The sequence below is a fragment of the Ambystoma mexicanum genome, chromosome 3p (genome assembly GCF_040938575.1).
Source record: "Ambystoma mexicanum isolate Mex_15411 chromosome 3p, UKY_AmexF1_1, whole genome shotgun sequence".
Taxonomy (NCBI): Eukaryota; Metazoa; Chordata; class Amphibia; order Caudata; family Ambystomatidae; genus Ambystoma; species Ambystoma mexicanum.
This window is the reverse complement of record NC_090925.1, coordinates 487,140,931-487,164,072: the sequence shown is the minus strand read 5'-3', so window position 1 is coordinate 487,164,072 and position 23,142 is coordinate 487,140,931. Positions and strand designations below refer to the sequence as shown.

The 23,142-nt window shown below is 48.3% G+C and overlaps 1 protein-coding gene across 1 annotated transcript in view; it reads right to left on the bottom strand.

Annotated features, from left to right (window-relative positions):
• The window catches only part of ATP9A (ATPase phospholipid transporting 9A (putative)), a 1,385,006-nt gene that overhangs the window by 243,138 nt on the left and 1,118,726 nt on the right, over window positions 1-23,142 (bottom strand). Inside the window, exon 21 of the mRNA XM_069651153.1 lies at window positions 6,927-7,071. Within this exon, the coding sequence (XP_069507254.1) occupies window positions 6,927-7,071 (145 nt within the window). The remainder of the gene's footprint in view (window positions 1-6,926; window positions 7,072-23,142) is intronic.

Below are 23,142 nucleotides of genomic sequence, written 5' to 3'. Positions count from 1 at the left end.
TCTCCTTGTTTGGATATTTTTGAATATTTATGCAGCTGACTTTTTGAATGTATGCAATTATATGACATGGAATGGAATAGTCTGATACAAAAAATAATTAAAAATAGATTTAACAAAAAAAAGATTTAACAACATAAAGGATGAGCAATCTTAAAGAACAGGAATGAAGGGGATCAAACTGAGCGCCCATTCAAAATAACACAAAATGTAAATCCCACTCCAGTACAATAAACTGGCGTGGGGGAAACTGATTACAAAGACTCCAAGCCAAAAACGTACACCATCTCCAGGGATAGCTGGATTTTGTTGCTGGCCTACTAGCCGAGAGGAGCATGTCGAGCATGACGTCTGACAAATCCCATTCTTTAAACCACAACCTTTCAGCAGCCAGACATGAAGGTTCAGGCAGCGGACATTTGAGTGCATGGTCAACACTTCCTTGTGGGAGAGGAGGTCTGCCCTCTGAAATGTCCATCAACTCCAGGTACCATGCTATCAAGGCCCAAGCCGGACCAATCAAGATCATTTTGGATCTGAAAAGGTGAGTTAGCGGTATGACAGGGATCAGCGGGAATGCATAGAGCAAGTTCCAATCAACTGTTAAAGTGTCTCTCAAAGCTCCTATGGAGCAGAACCACTTGCACTCCCTTTCACACTAAAGGTGAAGGTATCCACTTGAGGAGTAGCTCAATGGGAGAAAATCTCCTGCCAGAGCTCCAACTCGTGGGAGGTCAAAGGCTGTTGGGCTCAGGGCATCTGCCAACACATTCTCCTTGCTGACCTGATAAGCTGCTGTCAGGGACACACTGTTCTCGAGAGCCCAGAACCGCAACCAAATTGCTTCTCTGCACAGAGGTAAGGAGCCCACACCGCCCAGCTTGTTGAGGTTATGCATGGCTACTGGTTTAACCATCAGGACCAAAATAGTCTTGCCTCTCATAGGGGAGGAAAGCAACCACTGCCAGCCTGATCGCTGTCAACTCCAGCAAATTGATGTGCTCCTGGCACTCTGCTGGGGACCACAGGTGCTCACCGTACGGTTGTGGAGGTGACTGTTCCAGTCCTTCAGGCACGCATCCTTGACCTGAAAATTGGGGCCAGGTTTGTCAAAACAATGCCCCTCCCAAAAGGTTGTCATTCTGGGACCACCATTCCAGTTCTCTGGAGACATTAACCGAGGAAAACCTGAGGAAGATCTAACGTATGTCCCTGAATCTGAGACCAGTGGAAACTCACAAGTCACTGAAGCGATCACATGAGCAACCAAGCCTCTGGCACTACAAGGATGCAGGAAGCCATAACACCCAGCAAGTGGAGAAAATCTGAGGCAGGAAGCTTTTTCAGTGATTGGAAGAGATTAACTATCTTGGAGATGTTTGCTATTCTGTACTCCGTTGGGATGACCCAGCCCAGCAGAGTGTCCAAGACAGCCCCGATATGATATGGTATAGCATTTATAACGCACCTATACACAAGTGTTTCAAAGCGCGATGAGACAAGGGAGGGGGAACAGAGGGAAGACAGACAACGATCTTACTAGGCCAGGTGACATTGAGATCATGCAAGTGCAGGGGAAGGTGGAAGGGGCAGTGCAGTACATGGGATTGACAGTCAAAAATAAATAGAATAAATAAGAGCAAAGTAAAAAGTGCCGACATAAGGTGTCAAGTGCTGGTAGGGGGCTGTAGGGATACAGAAAAAACTGTCCAAGTACGGGAGTTGCTAGGGAGGCAGGGAGGCTCTTCCAAAGGGAGGCCCCAGCCGAAGAAAGAGATCTACCACCAACTCGTTGCTTGGAGAAGCGAATGACTCTGAGGGAGTTGGAGGCGGATGAACAAAGCTTGAGAAGGAAGATATTTAGGAAGAGGGAGTTGAAGGCATTGATGCCCCAGGCCCCAGAGGCCCTTGTGGACAATGCAGCAGGTTTTATACTTAATCCTCGCAGCCACTGTGAGCCAGTGCAGAGATTTCAGTCCTGGAGAGATTCGATGCCTGTGCTTGAGGCCAAGGACAAGTCTCACAGTCCTGTTCTGGATGAGTTTTGAGGGCAGAGAGTAGAAGCAGGAAGATTTAGAAAGAGGCTGTTGCAGTAGTCCAGCCTAGAGAGAACCAGAGCTCTGGAGACAGTGAGCCTCTGGGGGAAGGAGAGGAAAGGAATAATACCTCTAAGGAGGTGCAGCTGGTAGTGTGACTTCTTAAAGACATCAGAGATGCGAGGAGAGAAGAAGAGTATGGAGTCAAAGATGACCCCAAGGTTTTTAGGCTCACATGTGGGAGCAGGAAGAGGGCCAAGAGAGGCCGGCCAGAGAGTGACAGGAAAGGAGGGAGCAGGTGGGCTCATGAGGAGAATCTCTGTCTTACTGGTCATAAGGTAGAGATCATTGGCGGCACACCACTCCTGGATAGCAGACAGACAGTCAGAGATGAGAGAAGGAGAAGAAGTGGCGGAAGGGAGCCTGAAAATGAGTTGAGTGTCATCCGCATAGCACTGAAAGTTGGGGCAGAGAGCGTCAATGCGGTGGGCAAGAAGTGCCAGGTATTGGTCGAACAGCCAGGGAGATAGGTTAGACCCCTAGGGAACACCACAGCTAGAGATAGAGGAGAGGAAGGACCCAAGCTGGACCTGGGAGGGTTGATCTGAGAAGAAAGAGGTCAGCCAAGCCAGGGCCTGGTTATCACAGAGACGGTTGAGCAGGATGGCATGGCCGACAGTGTCAAAGGCAGAAGAGAGATCAAGTAAGATGAGGACACAGGGGGTGTTGGAATCAAGGTTGGAGAGCAGGTCTTCACAGATGTTCAGGAGAGCAGTTTCCGTGCTTCTGGCAGCTCTGGAGCCAGACTGATGGTCATGGTGACGTCCAACAGATTCAGTGTGAAGATTAAGCTGGGAGATGGCAAACTTCTCCAGGAGTTTGCCCAGGAAAGCAGTGATGGAAATTGGGCGATAGTTAGCAGGGCGGGACGGGTCGGCAGAGGGTTTCTTAAGAAGAGGGGGCACAAGGGAGTGTTTCAGGGGGGGGGAAGGGAAGAACCCAGTGGCGAAGAAGTGGTTGCAGAAGTCAGCCAGAGCAGGGGCCAAGGTGTCAATGTGGTCTTTGATCATTTTGGAGGAACAGGGGTGAACCTGACCTGTTTTAACGAGACTTTCATAGATATGACTTGTCTAGAAACCTTGTTGGAGAGAACAGGGGAAAGGCAGAGGTGGAGGGAGGAGAGGTGGCTGAAGAAGGGCCAGCGGAAGAGCAGGCACTAGAGGGGCCAAGGGGAGAGGAAGAGATAGAGGACAGGATGTCCTGAGTTTTAGAGATGAAATGAGAAGTCAGGGCCGTGCACAGGACCTGGGAGGGGACAGGAGAGGTAGAGACTGCATCAGGATTGGCCAGCTCTTTGCAGATTTTAAAGAGTTTGGCCGAGTTGTTAGATGCCGCAGAGGTGCGGACTTGGATGTGGGCTCTCTTCTTGGAGCGGACAAAGAGCCGGTATTGCCTTTGGAGCAGGCGGTAGGCCAGTTTGTCAGCGAATGTTCCCAGAAGCACGCCATTTTCTCTCCGCTACCTTGCACTTGCGTTTAAGGGTAGCGAGGTCTGAGTCGTACCAGGAGTTGCACTTGGCTTTGGGCTTCAAGCGGATCCTCATGACAGAGGCAAGGACATCAAGGGTATCAGAGATAGCAGAGAGGAGCATGGAGAGGGCTGTGTCAGGGTGTGAGTCAGCCAAAGGGGGAAGGGGATGAGAAAGTGGTGGCGAAAGCCTCAACTGACACACGCTTCATGGGTCAGATAAACGAGAAGGTAGGTGGCAGTGCTGCAGTTCGCCTGGACTGAGTGGTGGAGAGAGTGAGCTGGGAGGAAAGGAGAACGTGATCACTCCAGGAGAGATGAGTGGTGAGAGGGATAGAAAGGGGAAGGTCTGTAGAGATCAGAACATCCAAAGTGTGCCCTGCAGAGTGAGTCGGGCCAGAGTGGTAGATAGAGAGTGAGAGAGTGTTGCAGAGGTCGTGATGAATTGGAGGTACTGGGACAGCAAAGCTTGAGAGTTCAGGGAGAAGACCAAGCTGTGCAATGGGTTGCATGCTCGGTACAAGTGGGGAGTGAGCTCGGATGAGCCGGTGGTCCAGATAAGTAAAAACATGGATGAGCTCCCTTGTGAGTCAAGCCACTACCACTGCCAGCGGTTTGGTGAAAAGCCTGGGTGCCCGAAGAATGCTCGAAGGGCAAGACCTTGAACTGGTAGTGGCATTCCCCCACTTTGAATCTCAGGAACTTACTGTGCTTCTTGTGGATGGGCACATGAAAGTATGCATCCTGGAGATCCAGGGCGAACTAAAGAATCTGGCCTAGCGTGACAATCTTGAACTTGTCCTTGCATAAGTACATGTTCAGAAGCTCCAGATACAAGATGGAACCTAGGCCTCAGTCTTTCTTCAGTACGGTAAAAAAGGTTGATTACCAACCATTGCCTCGTTCCAAGCAGGGTACCAGGTCTATGGCCCCCTTTGCCAGAAGCTGACAGACCTCCTCCAATAGAAGAGAATACAGAGGCAAGTAACGGTCATCAGGTAGATGGTCTGGAGGGCATGTTCAGACTGCCAAAGCTGGAGGATAACCATTAAGTGTTTCCATTCCACCAAGTCTGTCACCTCTTCCTTTATGTGGAATAGGAAAATGCAAATGGACTAGGATGGAGAAGCAGATTATATCACCAAACAACACATACAGGATCCTTTGTAGAGCAAGCAGTACGAACAATGGCGAAATGCGGTCATTGACATCTTTAATAGATTTACAGCATGGTTGATGGGGATGAAAGATGCCTTGTACCTCCATGGTAAGCAGTGTTGTGGCGCTATCAGACTCTTAAACTGGGGAATCATTGACTAAGATGGAAGTGGTAGATGTCAGTGTCCAACGGATGACATATGGGAGGGCACTGCAATTTCCCTTTGAATCTCTACAGGAGAAATTCAACCTCATGCAGGAGGAAAATGTCTTGATTTGCGGCTTTATATAGAATACTGCAAGAGAGTAAACATGCCCTGTCCCTCCTGAGCAAAGGGCCAACGAGAGTTGAACTGCTACTACAAAATGAATTCAGAGTATGTGACTTTTTTGCATGATAAAAACAAGAAGGCCTGGGCAGTGGACTTGGGTGCAGCCTTTTCTGATGGACAGTGGGCAACAATACGGAGTGTGGGCTTCGAGGGAACCCTTGACCTATAACTGAGGCTTATCCATCAGAAGGTACTGTTTGGATTGTATTACAGACTAGCACACATGTTCTCTCTGGGGCTTTTAGAATCAGATTGAGGTTGAAGTTGTACAGGCAATGGTGGCACTCTATTACATATGCTCTGGAGCAGCCAGAGTGGGAGAAGTTCTCCCAGGAGTCCAATTGGTGCTGGCAACTCAAATTCCTCAGAGGCCCGAGATGGTGATTCTACAGATGGGTGCAAGGTTGACTAAATGTGGTAATACATTGGAGCTACAGTTCATGAGTGCACTTATTTTGGCTACGAAGCAATTCCTAAAGGTGTGAAAACACAAAAAACCTTATGGTGAGGAAGTGAGAAATGTGTGGATCATAGCTTAAAGACAGATATACGGAGATCTAGGTCACTTGTGTTGACCAGTACCGGTGGACCACTACTCAAAGAAAAAGAAATGGCTTGTCTGGTGTAGGATGGTCTTGTATCCCTGTCACCTCTCTTTTTATGGTTATGTACAGTTTGACGTTCCCCTACTTTCTCCCTCTTTTTGTTTCGTGTTGCTTGTTTTACAAGTAATGCATGGCTTCGTTTATGTTACTATATAGCATGTCCTGACCTATGAACACGAGTTAATATGAGACATAAGCAAGAACTTGTGTCATTGCGCTCCATTCATTTTGTCCATAGTATGTACAGTTTTATGGGGCATTAAAACCAATAAAAGTATACATTACAAAACAGCTGTTTAAATCATAAAACTACCAATCCTTGGTCTTTATACAAATTCGACTACTGAGGAATGCATTTATGATAAAGCACATGAAACCATAATGAGCAAGCTATTGAAAATATATGAATTATCTGAGCATATACAGGGACAAGGAAGCAGTATCTGCATAATGTACAAGGACCACACTAAAGCTTCCAGGAGTAGGAAATAAAAGCACCTCTTGGGTATCAGGCATCACCCAGTAAGCCATAGATACCTCTAGAGAACGACACGCTAGCGCTTGGCATGCCAGAAAGCTTACTTCCACATGAGACACAAACTATGACTTTGTCCAGTATGTGAGACTCATTATCCTACAGATATCGTCTAGGTATGTCCTAATGCTCATGTAAGAACATGCACGTAAAAACCCAGAGTTAATGTCACATAGGTATGTGTCTATGGCACCACTTTCTCGGAGGAGCAAAAGTAGCTCCTGGAAGCTGTTGGTTTCAAGCTAACCAGGCACATTGAGGCTAAAGCAGGAGCAGAATTACTCCCATCAATTCTGATTCCTGAAGTATATATGCAGCAGCACTCTATTGCCAACATGCATAGTGTCCTGCTCCCACCAATTCAAAACAAGTTTGGTGTCGGGTTCCTACCGATGCAACACATACAAAAACAGAAGGGGACAGAAGTAAACATCGCAAATTGAGTGCACATTTGAATATGCATTTCAATAAGGAATTGAATTGAATTGAGATGGTTTCTGATCAGACCTGCGAATTTGTTTAACAACACACTTGATAGGTCAGCTTTATAAAATTCCCCTTAAATAAAGACATGAATTACAGGCGTTTACAACAGTACGGATGAATAGGTACACTCATATTCAACAAACCTGAGGAAAACATGTATTTAAAACTGCAGAGAGGTGTTCCAACTTCACTGCAGCATCTTATATACTTAGGGAAGAAAGGGAAAGGATTTGAATCTCGGTTTTCCTACCTACTGCACAGGTAAGCTTCCCAGTCCGCTCTTGCAGTAACCGCACTATCTGGGCCTTCTGAGTAGGAGCACATCGGCAGCATATTACTGCAGGGCACTGGCAGGCGAGTTCCATGAATTCATATTCATAGAATTTCAGACAGACCTGGTAAAAGGGGATATGAGATTTCACACATGGTTATTTTCAGAATATGATTAAACGCATGCATAAAAGAGCCTTGAGCTAAGTCTATTTCACAAATAGGTTACATGCATCATACCATTCTGACTTTCTGTTGTGTTGCATTTATGCCCCCATTTATTTTCCTTTATGTATTACCATATTTAATGTAATCATTCTTTGGGTACTATAAGTTTGATCACCCACACAAATAACACAATCTCTGTCTAGGATGATATGTAGGATTTTACTGGTGATAATGTTTAAACATGTCTGTAGAACAATATAAAAGAGATATTTAAAACCCCCAAATAATTCAATGTTAAACTGTATTAGGCAAAACCTTTTGTTATATTATGTGGCAGGGTCCGAGACACTATCGACAGGGGATGGAGACACCTCTCAACCTGTAGCGGGAAGCTTACCAGGGTGTTTTCCAGAGCCAGCCCTGGCCCACAGGTGTTGGAAGGGTCCTAGTTTGTTCCTCCCACTTGTGCCTGGCTACAAACATCAAGTACCACGTATAATCATTGCATACCTCCCATGTCATGTGCTGGCCAGTATTCCATCTCCTTTCTTCCAGGACTACAACACCCAGAGGTCCTTGCAGTGGTGAAAGGAGGGAACAACCCAACAGTGACAGAGACGACTGAATTGCAGGACTGCTAAGTGCTACAAGCTGCAAAGCAGCGATCAGAAGGTCCACGCTACATGTCCAAAAGCTGGCAGAACGAATGCAGTGTTTGCATTAAAAGACCATACGCCTATCAACTCTAAAAGGGAATATGTTTGCCACGGCCCGCCATGGAAAAACTCAGGCAGACCTGCAGTGGAGGAGGAGTGGGGGCTTCCGAGGACCACTAAAGCCTCACACCTGTGCACAAAGATCCCAGGGAAAGATCAGGTTAGTAATTGGCCCAGGGATCCAGGTGGATGTCCGGACCCATGAGAGGGAAACGAGGAGCATAAAAGGGTTCCAAGAGCAGGAAGGATGGTGGAGCAGAGCGTGGAGGAAGTTTGCAAAGAGCATGTGCAAGGTGAGGTATTGCATGGTGAGAGAAAGTGGTAATTGGCTGTCAGAGTGCATGCATGTGGGGAGGCTGGGTGAGTGAGACTAAGATGGAGTGTAGGGGAGTAAGTAAGTAGAGTGAGTGAGGGAGTCGAAGGAGGGTGGGCTGGAGTAGAAAAAGAGATGGAGGGGAGAGTAGAGGAGTGTAGAGAGGAGACAAGTGGAGTGAGAAAAGGAGAGGAGAGTTGTGGAGAGGGGAGATTGGTAGCAGAGATCAAGGGAGAGTGGGAGTAGAAGGAAGAATATTGGAAGAATAGAACATCAGGGCAAGGAGTACAAGAGCGTGCAGCTGGATGATTGGAAGGCACCTCTTCTTGAAAACATAGTAACAGTGGGAACCAGGTTAGGATCCACCTAGAATGATCGCTGAGGTATTAAGATAGATGAGGTGATTGCCTGTAGGTGTTACCAATCTAGTAACCATCTAGGGCTTTAGGGAAACCTGGGCTAGGGAGAAAAAAAGCCCACAGGAGACACCCACACATTAGCTTAAAAAAAGTTCTCCTAACAAAAGCACTCAATTTAGTCATGCATAGCTCCCTTACCAAGGCAACCAACAGTTTATGGTATCCTGTATGAAAAGGAGTGGACATTTTCAACTGGACTACCATGGTTTCCTCGTGTCTCTCCCAGTGAAAATGCCTTTCCAAATTCAGACTGCCAGTTCCATGTCTTGGCCTGAGCCTCCTTGATCATGTGGTGTCTAGACAATGCTCCAGATCCATGTTTTTTGCAACTATTGAGTCACTACTAGCATGCATATCTTGGCTAACAGCGGGAGGGTGAAGTCTGAAACAAGCTGGAAGAGGTTATTATGAAATGACTAATGAAATGTTCCTGACTTCCTGCAGACTGCACCACAGCCAAGCATGGCACATCATTAGTGGCCACTGACAAAGGCAATTTGTCCAATAAGGACTCTACAAAGCCAACAGACATAATCAGTGTAATTACTTTTCCTTGCACATCCTACATTTCTGTGACCACCATTCCGAACTGCATCTCCTACAGGGTGATGTGCCAGAATTCACTGCATTTGATGCTCTAACATTAAGCATTTATAGAGTGCTACGAGGGCTTTCAGATTTAGAGCCGTTTACTCAAGAAGGTGAGAGCCAGCACAGCGTGGTCATGATTGATTTGCTAAACCTTATCTGCGTTATTTGTCACAGCAAGAGTCCTTTAAGGATTTAATGGATTTAATGTTGTTCACAAAGCGTGTCCTTAGGTTAGTGCGTAAAGTTGGTCAAAAGATACGCTGAATCGGTTCTTGGGAAGCAAAATTGCTAACCATGAAGATCTCTTTGGAGTAGTTCTCCGCTTGTCCGATTTTGTTATGAGACAACTTCTGCTACAGTGATTAGCAAGCTCCTGTAGTCATAGTAAAATAGTAACACATGTTATACATAATTATGTTCAACTGAACTCACTGCCACGTGCTATTAACCCAATACAAATACGTGATTTTTTTTATTGAGAAGATATACCACTGCTGCATGGATCTGTAACAGATGTAGAAGTGTGTTTCTTGAAAGAAAATCATTTGAAATTTTAGGGAGCACCAGCATTATGTAAAGGAACATTATATACAACAAATGTATCATTTTCCTAAGAAAAGATATGTATAGGTTAACAAGGGGGTCCAGCAGGACTCAATGGTGGTCGGAAAGGCAAGTTACACAGATGCAGAATTCATCTACCTAAGTTATTAAAATGAATCAACATGTAGTCTGTTATACAAATGTTACATTATTCACAGAAGTTATTACTTCACCACTATGTTCATAGTCTAGAGTATTAAAAGAGAAAACTATGGCATCTGTGAAGGCATCATGAAGTAAGACACAGACAACAGACTTAAAATTCAAACAAAAGATATTTATTAACTTAAATGTCAGAATGGTTAAAGGCCTATCTTGCCCTGTGCTAGGGTGGGATTTCCCTACGTGAACAAAACTAAGGAAAGTCTGAGTCAAAGAGTTCAACTTAAAAGTCTGTTTCCAAAACCTATGCTTGCCCTCACAATTAAAGATAAACAGTGTGTAGGGATGTCAAAGTAAAAAAGAAACAGTGTTCAACAAACAGTTCTGAGCTGCTTCCAGCTCTCAGCTTCTTCAGCTCCATTCCCCAAGTTTAATTACCTTTCTTCCACATAAGGTAATACAGTTCCACACAATTCTCAGGGTTCTCTTCCCCAAGTTCCAAGCAATATAGTTAAAAGGAAAATGGTCTCAAAGCTTTGCCCCAAGAGAACAGGTAAATGCCTCACATCTCAGGGCTCCCTTCCCCAAGACTTCAACTCTACCAGTTATAGGTAATTACATTTGTCAAACAAATAGGTTAACACAATTTAAGGTCAGCTTGACTATATTCTTGGATTACCTTGTCCATTCACTGGCAGTATCACTTTTGAGTATTGTTCCACAATGTCGTTTGGTTCTCGCAGTTCAGGGCTCACTGGTCTAATTGCAGTTGTCGGACCCAAGGGTCCACCCACCACAGGTCGCGCAACCAGGATCCCTCTCTCCTTGTGGCCTCTTGGCTTTGTGTATAATATTCACACTCCTTTGGCTTCTACTTGGTATCCTCATGAGTCTGCCAGAGTATGTCAAACACCTCTTGCCAGTCTTTGGCCTTGCCACACTGCAATTGTTCATGAAGTTCACTGTGTGGTGGTCTTACTTCTGTCCCACCTTTAATGGCACTCTTTCATACTGATGTAGTTTCTTAAATGTTGTTGTTACTTGGGCACTTTATCTTTTGTAGTCTTTTATCACTTCCTTTGCCCATAAAGATTCCTTACGTTTTATATTCCACAAGCTTATTTGCGTGATTTCACTGTGCTAGATATTATCAGATATGCAATATGCTAAATGGTTAAGTTTCATTCAGCTCGTTCCGAAATAAATGTTCAATGTGCTTAATTTCAATTTCTGATTTTGTTCGGTATTCAATATGCATCTAGCAGCTTTAATTGTAAGTCTTCCTTTCGTTCCGTAATGTAGGAACAAATTACTTACTGGTAACTATTGTTCTCCAGCATGGGTCTAGCATGGATTCACATGCTCATGAATAACTAATATTCACTGTCAGGCTGGGAATCCTCGGTAAAAGAAAAAACAGTTTTGCTTTAACTTACAAACTGTATTTCTCCCTTAAACCAATCACTGTCCTCTGGGTCATAGTCCCACCATCCATTGAGAGCCCTCTCTCCAAGCCCCTCCTCTGGCAGCCATCTTCAGATTCGGTAAGCACGTAAAGTGGTAGTATGACCAGAAGAGCCGCAGAAGGGACGACGGGAGAGTTTGCATGTGAATCCATGCCAAATCCATGCTGGAGAACAATAGTTACAGGTAAGTAACTTGTTCCTTCTCCAGCATGGGGTCTGGCATGGATTCACATGCTCATGAACAAATACATAGCAGTACAACTTTGCACAACCACAGGAGGTGGCAAGGTTCAACAGAAGCAATTAACTCGTACCTCTGGAACAGACTCACCTCAAGCAAACAGGTTGCGCAGCACTGCTTGGTCGACTCTGGACTCAGTAGAACTTCGTGACGGTGTGCGTGGCCTCCACGTAGCAGCCCTGCAGATGTCCAGCAGGGGCACACCAGACAGGGAATGCTGACGTTGCATCGATCGCTCTGGTGGAGTTGACTCTCGGACGGCCAGGCAGCGGTCGCTTCACCAATAGATGACAATGCATGATGCAGCCGGAAAGCCACCTTGTGAAGGAAACCTTGGAAAAGGTCTTCCCATGGTTCACAGGACCAAAGTTCACAAACAGTTGTGAGGTCTTCCAAAAACTCTTGTGCGTGTCACGTAGAACTTTAAGGCACAAGCAACGTTCAGCGAGTGCAAGGCCCTTTCAAACGGTGATGGAGGTTTCAGGAAAAAAACAGGTTAACACCAAAGGCTTGTTGAGGTGGAATTCTGACAGAACCTTTGGCATGAAAGACGGTGCGTCCGCAGCACCACCCTCGATTCATGGAAAATCAGGTATGATTGCTTGCAGGATAGGTTCTGCATCTCACCCACCCTCCTGGCGGAGGTGATGGCCACAAGGAAAGCAGTTTTCCATGAGAGGAACTTGAGGAGCCTGATTCATAGGCTCAAATGGGGGCCCCCATGAGCCTCGTCAGAACTACGTTGAGTTCCCACGCCGGGGCAGGAGCCTTCACCGGTGGGAAAGACCGAAAAAGTCCTTGACGAGTTGGTGAGACCAGTGAAGATCTTCCTGGGGACTTGGTGTAGTGGGAAATAGCCACCAGATGCACCTTGATAGAAGCATGTGCCAGGCCGGCCTTGGCCAAGGAGAGCAAGTATGGAAGAATGTTCATGGCCGTGACCCTCAGCAGGGTAATCTTCCGAGAACGGCACCATGGAATGAAACGCTTCCACGTGCGACCGTAGCACTTCAAAGTCGAGGACGCCCTTGCCTTGGCGAGGACTTCTATGCAGCCCGCAGGCAACTCGTATCGACCAAACTCTAGGGCTGGAGGAGCCAAGTCCTCAAATTCAGCGATCGTGGATTGTAATGCAGGATTGCACCCCCTTCTCTGGTGAGAAGATCCGGAACTACCGGCAGTCTGACGGGGGTGACGCTGACAGACTGAGAAGGTCCGCAAACCAAATCGGCCTCGCCCACGCCGGGGTGATGAGTATCATCTTGCATGGACACCGTCTGAGTGTGCTGATGACTCGAAGTAGGAGAGAGAATGGAGGAAACACGTATATAAACAGTCCTTCCCACGGAAAGGAGAACGCGTCCCCCAGGCTCCTCGGCTGGTAAAACCTGCTGGCAAACTTGTTCCACTTGGAGTTCGTCACTCTCGCAAACAGTTCTATCTGGGGCCTGCCCCACTTGGCAAACAGGCGGTCTACCTGATCCTGACTAAGCTCCCACTAGTGGCAGGAGCGCAGTTCCCGGCTGAGAGAGTCTGCAATGGTGTTCCTGACTCCAGCCATTTGAAGGGGGATCAGGAACATCCCCTGTCCGACAATTCATTGCCACAAGTCCTGCGCCCCCTTGGAGATCGCTGGGGATCAAGTGCCCCCTTGTTTCCTAATGTAGAACATGGTGGTGTTGTCTGTGAAGATCCTTACCACCTTGCCTTTCAGGGACGGGAGGACCGATTTGAGGGCCCAGAACACTGCCCGTAGCTCCAGGATGTTGATCTGAAGATCCTTTTCCTCTGGCAACCACAGGCCTCTGGTGTGCAGATGTCCGTTGTGCGCTCCCAATCCCTCTTTGGAGGCGTCCGTGGTGAGTGTCGTCTGGTATGGCAGGTTCTGGAATCCTGTGCCTTGGCCGACGTTGGAGCGAACGCCCCATCATACTATTGCCCGCCGTAACTCGTATTTGAGCAAACACTTGTCTGTGAGGCCTAAAGACACCTGTATCCAGCGGGCATCCAGGAATTCCTGGTGGGGCCGCATCTGCAACCTGAGGGCTTGACGAGGTAGATGCAGGATGACATCATGCCCATCAACGACTTGATGGTTTACACCGTGGCCGTTCTCGTTGATGACAGCCGTTGCACCTTCCCCAGAATGGCTGCTATCCTCTACTCCGAGAGAGACGCCAGGCAAGACACCATATTGAGCCTGGTGCCTAGGGTTCTGTGATGGCGTCAAGCAGGACATTGGATAGTTGAGAGAGAATCCCATTTTTGTTAGTTGCTAGACTGTCGTCTGTGTGTGTCCCGGGGCCAGCTCCTGCGAGCGGGCACGACTGAGCCAATCGTCCAGGTATGGGTACATGTGTATGCTCTGCAGGTGTAGATGGGGCCGACATCAAGACGAAAGGTAGGGCCTTGAACTGGTAGTGTTGTCCCTGCACTACAAAGCGTAGAAGCTTTCGGCCTTTCCTGTGAATGGAGATGTGGAAGTAGGCATCTTCCACGTCCAGTGATTTCAAGAAGTCTCCTTTTTCCAGTTGACTGAGCACGAGTTGCAACATGACCATCCTGAATTTTAGGGACTTGAGGTATCTGTTCAGACGTCGTAGGTCTAGAATGGGCCTCCAGCCTCCTGTCTTCTTTCTGACCAAAAAGTACCTGGAATAGACTTCAGATATGGGGAATAAGCTCCCCATTTCCCAACATGGGCCATACCTCCTGCAGGAGCTGAGGGATGGGCTGCTCCTGAAAGGCAACCAGAGGGATCCGCAGACACCGGTGCTGAAACTCCAGGCAATGTCCTTGGGCAAGAGCGTCCAGCACCCATCTGTCGGTGGTGATCTTATTCCACTCACTGACTAACTTAGTCAGCGGGCCTCCCACCGGGGTGCACGGGGCGGACACCCAATGTCCTGGCCGGTTAAGGCTTGCTTCGGAGCCGGCATCCTGCCCTGCAGGCGACAGCAAAGCTGTCCTCTGCTACTGTAGGCCTGGGAATGGCCCCTGCAGGCTTCCTGAGTCGTGGATCTGGAAGGCTGATGGTACAATGAGAAGAAACCTTTGGAAGACCTGCTCGACTTTCCTCCGGAAGAACGAAAAGAAGAGCGGTGCTGCTGTAGGGTGCCCAGGGAACAGGCCGTCTCCGTATCCACCTTGATGGCCTGTAGGGACTTGATGACGACCTTCGCAAATAGGCTATCTCCGTCGAAGGGTATGTTCAGTACCCTCGCTTGGACCACCTGGTGGAAATTTGTGGCCTTCATCCAGACTTGGTGACGAAGGCAGACACTGTTCCCCATCTGCTGGAACCCTGTGTCGGCGAAGTCCAACGCCACTGTGATGGCCTGATCAGACGCTACCTTTCCTTCCTGGAAGAGAGTGATTGCCTCCATCTTCTTATCGTCGGGAGGAACTCCAAAATCGGACCCAGCTTGTACAACAGCTCCCTATTATACCTGGCTAGTATCGCCAGTGGATTGGTCTCCATGATGGTGGACTCTGCAGTGTAAATCACCTTCCTTCCCATGGCGTCCATCTTCTTCCCCTCACTGTCTGGATTGACCGAAGAGGAGGACGGGTTAGCCGACCGTTTCCTCGCAGCTGCCGATACCACCGAATCCGGCAATGGTTGCGACTTCAGGCACTTGTGTGCAGATTCCGGCACCCAGTACTATTCTCCAGCCTATACTGTTTGGCCCGAGCCGTGCCCACACATCGTGCAGCAGGGACACTGCCATGATTGTCTTCCTCTTGGCCTTGCGCCTTTGGTAAAAGAAACCCTCTTTCCCGGTGGGGTTGCCGTAGGTGGCATATCCAAATGTGGAGACATGCCGGCCGCTGCGACGATATCTTCGTCGTCGTCCGTCATTGCCCTGGCTGTCCCTGTACCCCTGTCTTGGTCCACTGGGGGAGAAGGGACCGATGCAGAGGCTGAAATGGGGTCATCGGATGGCACTTCCTCTTCTTTGCTGATGACAGATCAGGGGCCTACGGGACCATTGGAACTGGGCCCGGTGGTATCTTCTTCGGGATCTTCAACACCAAGGTGTGAAGGGTTCACAGAATGTCCAGAGACACATCCCTGGGCTGAGTTGGAGGGATTGGAACACTAGGCCCTGTGCTGTCGTCGCCACCGTCCTCCTCCTCCTCTTCTTCTTCTTCCGCCTCCTGCTCTTCTTCTTCTTCCTCTTCTTCTTCTTCCTCTTCCTCTTCTTCCTCCTCCTCCTCCTCCTCTTCCTCCTCTTCCACATCCTTGTGGACAGTGTGTAAGTACTCCAGGTCCTTGTCTGTGGACGAGACCTCCATGGCTTGGGCCACGGCATGGGAGAGCTGTTTCGGGGCCTCCTCGCCCCCTCATTTTTCCCCCATGAGCTGCTGGAACCTTGGTCTAAGCCGGTTTTCCCATTTACGGCATGCCAGCAGGCTTTGCCAAAGTCACTGCAGTGGTTTCATGCCTCGGGGGCAGGGCTACCTTCTATGCTGCAGGGCTTACATTCACAGGGTCAGCCCCCTTAGCCGTCGTGAGAGCAGCCACCACCAACTCTATCAGTGACAAAGTCTTATCCTGTGCCGATTGGGCCTTCTTGGGCAGTTCGGCCTTCTTATCCATCAGCGGCTTCTCAGGCTTGTCCCACAGTTTAGCCGAGTTGGATGATTTCCTTTTCGAGGAGGAGCTCCAATTCATGCTGGCAATGGAGGCGGAGGGTGATGATGATCGCGCCCTATTCACCTTGGGACCCGCTTCCACAGCGAACCCGGTGGACTCAGACTTGCTGTTCTTGGCCTTGTCTTGGGCCCCCAAGGACGAGGCGCCCTCAAAGGACTTAGAAGGCCGCTCCTCAGACTGGACAGTCCTAGGTGTGGTCGGAGCACAGGGCAGAGGCCTTGTCATTCAGCCACACCGCCAGTCTACTGTGCCTATCCCTCATCGTCTTCTTGGAGAACCCGAGTCATATCTCGCACTCCACTTCTTTGTGGACTGGATGTAGGCAGTAGAGGCATTGCAGGTACTTGTCCTCAACAAGCACATTCCATAGTCTGCACTTGTTGCAGGGCTTGAAGAGGGACCTCTTCCCTCCTCCTTCTCCGTCATGGTCAGAGGGCACGGAGTAGGCCCAACGGTATTCTGGAATCTTCAGCGATCTACGCCCTTGAGGGGTGATGAAATTCACCAACAACGGACCTCCGCTGTCGGCAGATGGAGAAGAGAGCACACAGGCTCTTTTGAAACAAAAATAGAACCGTTTTCTGTTGAGAACATGATAAAACGTAGAAGTAGCTCGCAGAGCAAACTCAAGGACTCCCAACACTGAAGCGTGCAGTAAAGATCTGAAGATGGCTGCCAGAGGAGGGGCTTAGGGAGAGGACTGTCATTGGATGGGGGCAGTATGACCAAGAGGACAGTGATTGGTTTAAGGGAGGAATACAGTTTGTAAGTGAAAGTGAAATTGTTTTTTCTTTTACAGAGGATTCCCAGCCTGAAGACCGGGAATATTCATTATTCATTAGCATGTGAATCAATGCCAGACCCCATGCTGGAGAACTGCTTCTTCGCCACCCACTAGGAGCGCACCGTGGCTGCCATTCCTGACACTCACTGGTCTTCAGCAATGTTCCCTGGTAGCTCCTGCTCTCTCTTCCAGCTTTGAAGGTTGGTGGGCACACTGGTACGAGACCTGCTCGCTTTCAGGGGCTTGTCTCTGCCCCGCTGAGTTTGCCGCTCCCTCCAACGTTTCCACAGCACATGCTGCACGTCCCTCATCACAGGAGATCCTGCACGCCAGACTTTGATCCGGCGTCCTGGCTATCCCACATGTCCCACCACGGCTTCTTCCGCCAAACAGGGGTCTTCTGTTGGTCTCCTTCCCACAAGTCTCCCTGTCTCTCGCTTGGCTGCACATTCGGTCTGCTTTTATAAACCTGTAACTTTTTAACAGGTTGAAGGTGTGTACTTCCAATTGGATTTGCCTGACGATGATAAAGAGGACATGCCTGACCTTCATTACACTATATAGGCATCTTCCTTGTCCCAGTACTAACATGGTGAAATGGTCTGGTGTGCATTACTCTCAGTCTCCTCTTTCTCCTATCAGTACTGTCAAGTGTCACATGTGGGGAAATGATGGGAGCCCATAAAGGTTTGGTAGGATTAGGTTGGTCGTCAAGGGAAAAGGGGATACCATATCTCACCCAAGGGCACCACACTCACAATCCTCAATTACCCTCCACCCAGGTGATCCTCCCTCAGGGTCAGAATCCAAAAGCAATGACCTTTTCATGGCCACCTGCACAGAGGATCCAGAGGAAGTAGGAGTGAGGTTACTCTCACGCTTCTTACACATCCCTGTACTGTTATTCATGTAAGTTGCTGCACAATACATACATTTTTGCAATTTGTCACCTAAAATTAAAAATGCACTCAATTCACAGTACTGCTAATGATCTGAACTTTCAACCACACAATTTATTAAAAGGTAGCCACATTTCTAAATTCAAATCCTCTCTATATGGTCTTGTATATATTCCTTTTTCATAATCAGATAATATTTGTAAATCAATTATTCAATTTTCCACCTGTGGCTTTTTTCTGGTCTTTGAGGATTTTAATATCGGTTTCTCTGCAATCACCAAAGGTCTGTCAATCCGCCATCTATGACCATAGGTTATCTCATTTTCACCTATTTTTTACATTCATATAATTTGTGTACCATAACAATAGTGATAGGCTACCCCTTCCTCCTGCAAAATTGTGTTAAAAAACATCCTTGTACATGTGGGATATTTATGAGTATGAGGCTATTCTGTTCCAGTTTGTAAAATAGTGAGGATTTGTAAAATCCTTCGGAAAGTCCTGAAAGTAAAGAAAACTCACCTTACAACATCTGTGTTCATTTTAATAATGATGGAAGGGTAACCACACTTCTGTTCACAGATAGTTTGAAAACGGATGAAACATGCAAACCAATACTTGGAAATGTACTGTATTGCACAAATGGCACTTTGAAGCTAACCGCACACTATACTAGGCTTCTTAAGTATTGTGAAGGTGTTGTCATTGTGCATTAGATATATTGGAGTTTATAGGAAACTATGTTTTTTTTATAAATATTGTGTCACTTGAATACATTGAGATTTAAACTGAGCAAAGAGTTGGAGATCCAATAGCAGTAATTGCATTTTTTTTGCAGTATTTTCCTTAAGCTGCATATTAAATGTGCAGGGGTAGGGGTAGCCTATCACTCTTGTTATCCAGTCGAAATAACGTTACCAGTTGGTACGTAACTTGTTCGTCTAACAGTTACCAGAATGGTTTCATACAGTACCCATGAATATGTATTTCTGTAGCCTTAAAAATGGTTGATAAGTAACTTGTTCTTCGAATGGATTGTCCTCGAACGTATTCCACATCTTTGACAGACTCCCAAAGCAGTATCAGTAAATGGAGGAGGGAAAAGAATTTAGAGTACCCAATTAGATTGCGGAATAAAGAACCGCCTTCACAAAGGCCATATCCTGACCATGGATTGTATCCAGGGAATAATGCTTAACAATGGTGTGGATTGAAGCCCATGTGGCTGCATCACAAATGTTTCCAATAGGAACCCTGCGCTGTAGGGCTGTGGAAGTAGCCACACCCCTAGTGGAATGAGCTTGCAACCCTTCAGGAGGGTCCTTACCCGCCACTCTGTAACACTACGTAATGGTGAGGATAATCCACCAGGACAAGGTCTGTTTGGTAACAGCCTGGCCCAAACAGTGTCCAGCATATCCTACAAAGAGTTGATCATGCACTCTGGCCATGGACATCCTAGAAATGTAAAAGCTCAGAGCTCGCCTAGGATCCAACCGATGGAGCCGCTCCTCTTCCTTACCAGGATGAGGAGGAGGGTAGAAAGATGGAAGAACCATCTTTTGACTCAAATGATATTCAGATACTACCTTAGGTAGAAAAGTGAAATTGTTTTTTCTTGCATTACAACCCTGTCCTTGTGAAACACAGTACAGGGTGGCTTAGATGAAAGTGCCTGCAATTCACTCACTCTGTGAGCGGAAGTAACCGCAACCAAGAACACAATCTTGAAGGACAGTAACTCAAAGGACAAGCGTGCAAAGGTTCAAACGGAGCACACATGAGAAATTTCAAAACCAAATTAAAATCCCAAACCCCAAACCGGCACCTGAAAGGAGACAGTGGGAATACATTAGTCAGTCCTTTAAGAAACTGGGAATTCAAAGGAATCTTAAAGTAAGAACATTCTTCAGACGAGTGCTTAAAGATAGACAGCGCCGCCAGGAAACCCTTAATGGTACCCACTTGAAGGCCACTGTGGGCCAAAGAAAGAAAGAAAGACAAAACCATAGGAATGGAGCACTGAAAAGGATCACCATTGTGATCTCTGCACCAGTCGTCGTCCGGGAGGTCCCAATCCTTATACCTTAACCTTTCAGATACCAAGCGTGAAGGTTGAGATTCTTAACCTCTGGATGGAGAACCTGACCCCTCTCGCCCGAGAGCAGATCCTCTCGGTAGGGAAGACGGAGTGGAGGGCAGATGGACCTTTCTAGAAGGTCAAGGTACCACGCACTCCTGGCCCAATCTGGAGCAATGAGGATCATGTGGGAACCAAACTTCCGTAACCTCTGCAACACTTGAGGAATGGCGGGGACTGGAGGACACGCATACAGCAGTGGGAATGACCAATCCACCACAAACCCGTCTCCTAAGGCTCCTCGTGGAGGAAATTGCCTTGAGCAGACTCTCTCGCTCTTCCGGTCGACATTGGTGGCAAAGAGATCCACTTGCGGGCCTCCCCAAAGGGCTAAGATCTCCGGAAGGAATTCCTGAGCCAACTCCCGCTCGTGAGAGATCGTGCTCTGCCTGCTCAGAGCGTACGCTGCCGCATTTTCATCTCCTGCCAGATGAACTGCCGAGATCGAAATTTCCTGCTGGATGGCCCAGAACCAGAGCTGCATTGCCTCTCTGCACAACGGGAGTGACCCTATCCCCCCTTTTTTGTTGAGGTAATGCATGGCCACTGTGTTGTCCGTCATGACCAGGACACTCTTCCCCAGTACCGAAGGCAGAAAAGCCTTCAGGGCTAGCCTGATGGCTCTCAGCTCTAACAGACTGATGTGGAGTTTGGACTCCGACAGAAACCAATGACCGCTGGCTGTCAAATCATTGGCATGAGTTCCCCATCCTGTGAGGGAAGTATCCGTCACTATCGTCACCTCCGGTCACGGTTGCCAAAACTGTTCCCCTCTCATAAGGTTCCCTTCGTTGGGCCACCACAGAAGATCCTGGGAGACCGGGAGTGGAATCTGAACGGGATCTGACATCTTGCCGCAGAACTGTGACCACTGCATCTTGCCATGAGGCCGAGCAACCTTAAGAATTAGAAAGCCGGGAGACTCTGGGCAGGTTGAAACTTGTCCACCATCTGCACAATGTGATGAGCCCTTACCTTGGGCGGCGAACACTTCCCAAGGACGTGTCTAACACAGCCCCGATGTACTGGAGCAGTTGGGAAGGTGTCAGATGCGACTTCTTGAAATTCAGGGAGCAGCCCAGCCTCTGAGGGTGCGGCAGGTGAGACCGAGGTGATCCAATGCTTGCTCAGGAGAGCGCGCCCGGATCAACCAGTCGTCCAGGTAGGGGTAGACGTGAATTCCCCTTGCCTGAGGTACGCTGCCACCACCACCATGAGCTTGGTGAAGACCCTCAGAGCGGAGGTCAATCCGAACGGCACAAGCTGAAACTGACAGTGCGAGTCACCAGCCGCAAACCTCAGTTACTTCCTGTGCGCGGGATGAATCGGCACATGAAAGTGAGCATCCTTGAGGTCCAGAGACACCAACCAATCCTGAAGTTGAAGGGCCTGGAGGACTTGAGAAAGAGTGACCATCTTGAACTTGTCCTTCCTGAGAAGTTTGTTCAACCAATGCAAGTCCATGATGGGTCTCAATCCCCCGTCTTTCTTTGGGATCAAAAAATGAGGGTAATACCATCCCTTGTTCCTCTGTGCTACAGGCACTAGTTCTATAGCGCCTTTCTCCAGCAGGCTCAAAATTTCCTGCGCAAGGAGCGGATCCGGAAGCTTCAAAGAGAGTTTCCCCGGTGGATAGTCGTGAGGCCGCTGAAGGAAGGGAAGGCAGTAGCTGTGGGCTATGGTATCCAGAACCCACGCATCTGAAGTAATGGCACGCCATTCTTCGAGATGCTGAGACAGTCTGCCCCCAACCGGCGAAACATGGGACATGGCCTCATGACTGTTTGGAAGCGGCTGCGGCAGTGCCTGAAGGCAAGGAGGCAGCTGCCTGAGTGGCTTTAGCACCTCGATTTCCCCGACCACCACGGGTACTTTTTCGCTGGACCCTTTGACTGGTGGCCCCTCTCATTCTACCAAAAGAGGAGTAGTAACGAAAAGAACCTCCCCTCCACTGCTGTCCCCTACGACGAAAAGGCGGAGGTTGACGCTCCGCGGCGCTTACAGATTTCGCCGCAGCTTTTGAGGTCTGCAACCTCAAGGCTCTCGTCAGCCTTGCTGCCAAACAAATGTGCGCCATCAAAGGGCATGTTCAGTAGACAGGCCTGCACATCCGGAGCAAACTCAGACTTCCACAACCATGCAAATCTGCGTAAAACAATGCTTGCAGCCATGGCCCGGCTAACGCTGTTGGCGGTATCCAAATCCGACTGAAGGGATTTGGCACATGGCATCCTTGCCATCCTGCACGAGACCAAGGAACTCATCCCTTTCTTCCCCCTCGGGAATATGCTCAGCCGCCAAAGTAACACAATTCAACAGTGTGTGAGAAAACCTTGCCAAGGCACACATGGAGTTGGCCGATTTCAAGGCCATGCTCCCAGCAGAAAATACCTTCCGTGCCCAACCGTAGAAGCACTTGTCGTCCTTATGCGCAGGGATGGTAGGGAACGCTGCCTGCCTCGAGGTGGCCCTAGCCGCCTGAACAACCAAACTCTCGGGAATGGCGTGAGTAGATACATAGCTGGGGTCACTAACGGAAGGGCAGTATTTCTTGCTCAAAGACTTATTAACAGCCGGAAGAGATTCCGGGTGCTGCCAAGCAGCTGCCACCCTTTTCTGCAAGGTGAGATGAAATGGCAAAACTGGGTCAGAGGACGGACCTTGATCTAAGATATCCATCAGATCATCCTGCACAAAGTCTTCATGAGGACTGAACCAGCCCAGATACTCCAAGACGCTCGCCATGAGCCTCCTGTACAAAGACTCTGCATGAGCCCCAGGCTCAGGCCTACCAAATTCCACTTCTGGGGAAGTGTCCAACCCACTAGCATCATGGAGGTTCTCCTCAGCTCCTCCAAAAGACTGTCTCCAGAAAAAAGTGGAGCTTCATCAAGTTCACCAGGGTCCTCAGACTCAGACCTTTCCTCCTCTTCATAAATGTCAGCGAGAGGGAGATGAAACCCTGGTCTGGCGACAGAAGAGGGCCTGGAGTCCAAAACTGGCCTCACAGACTTCGCTGTAGCCTTCCTTGGAGGATCCACAATATCCGGGTACTCAAAAGGCAAATTTCGCAAAATAAATCCCGGAAGGCGCC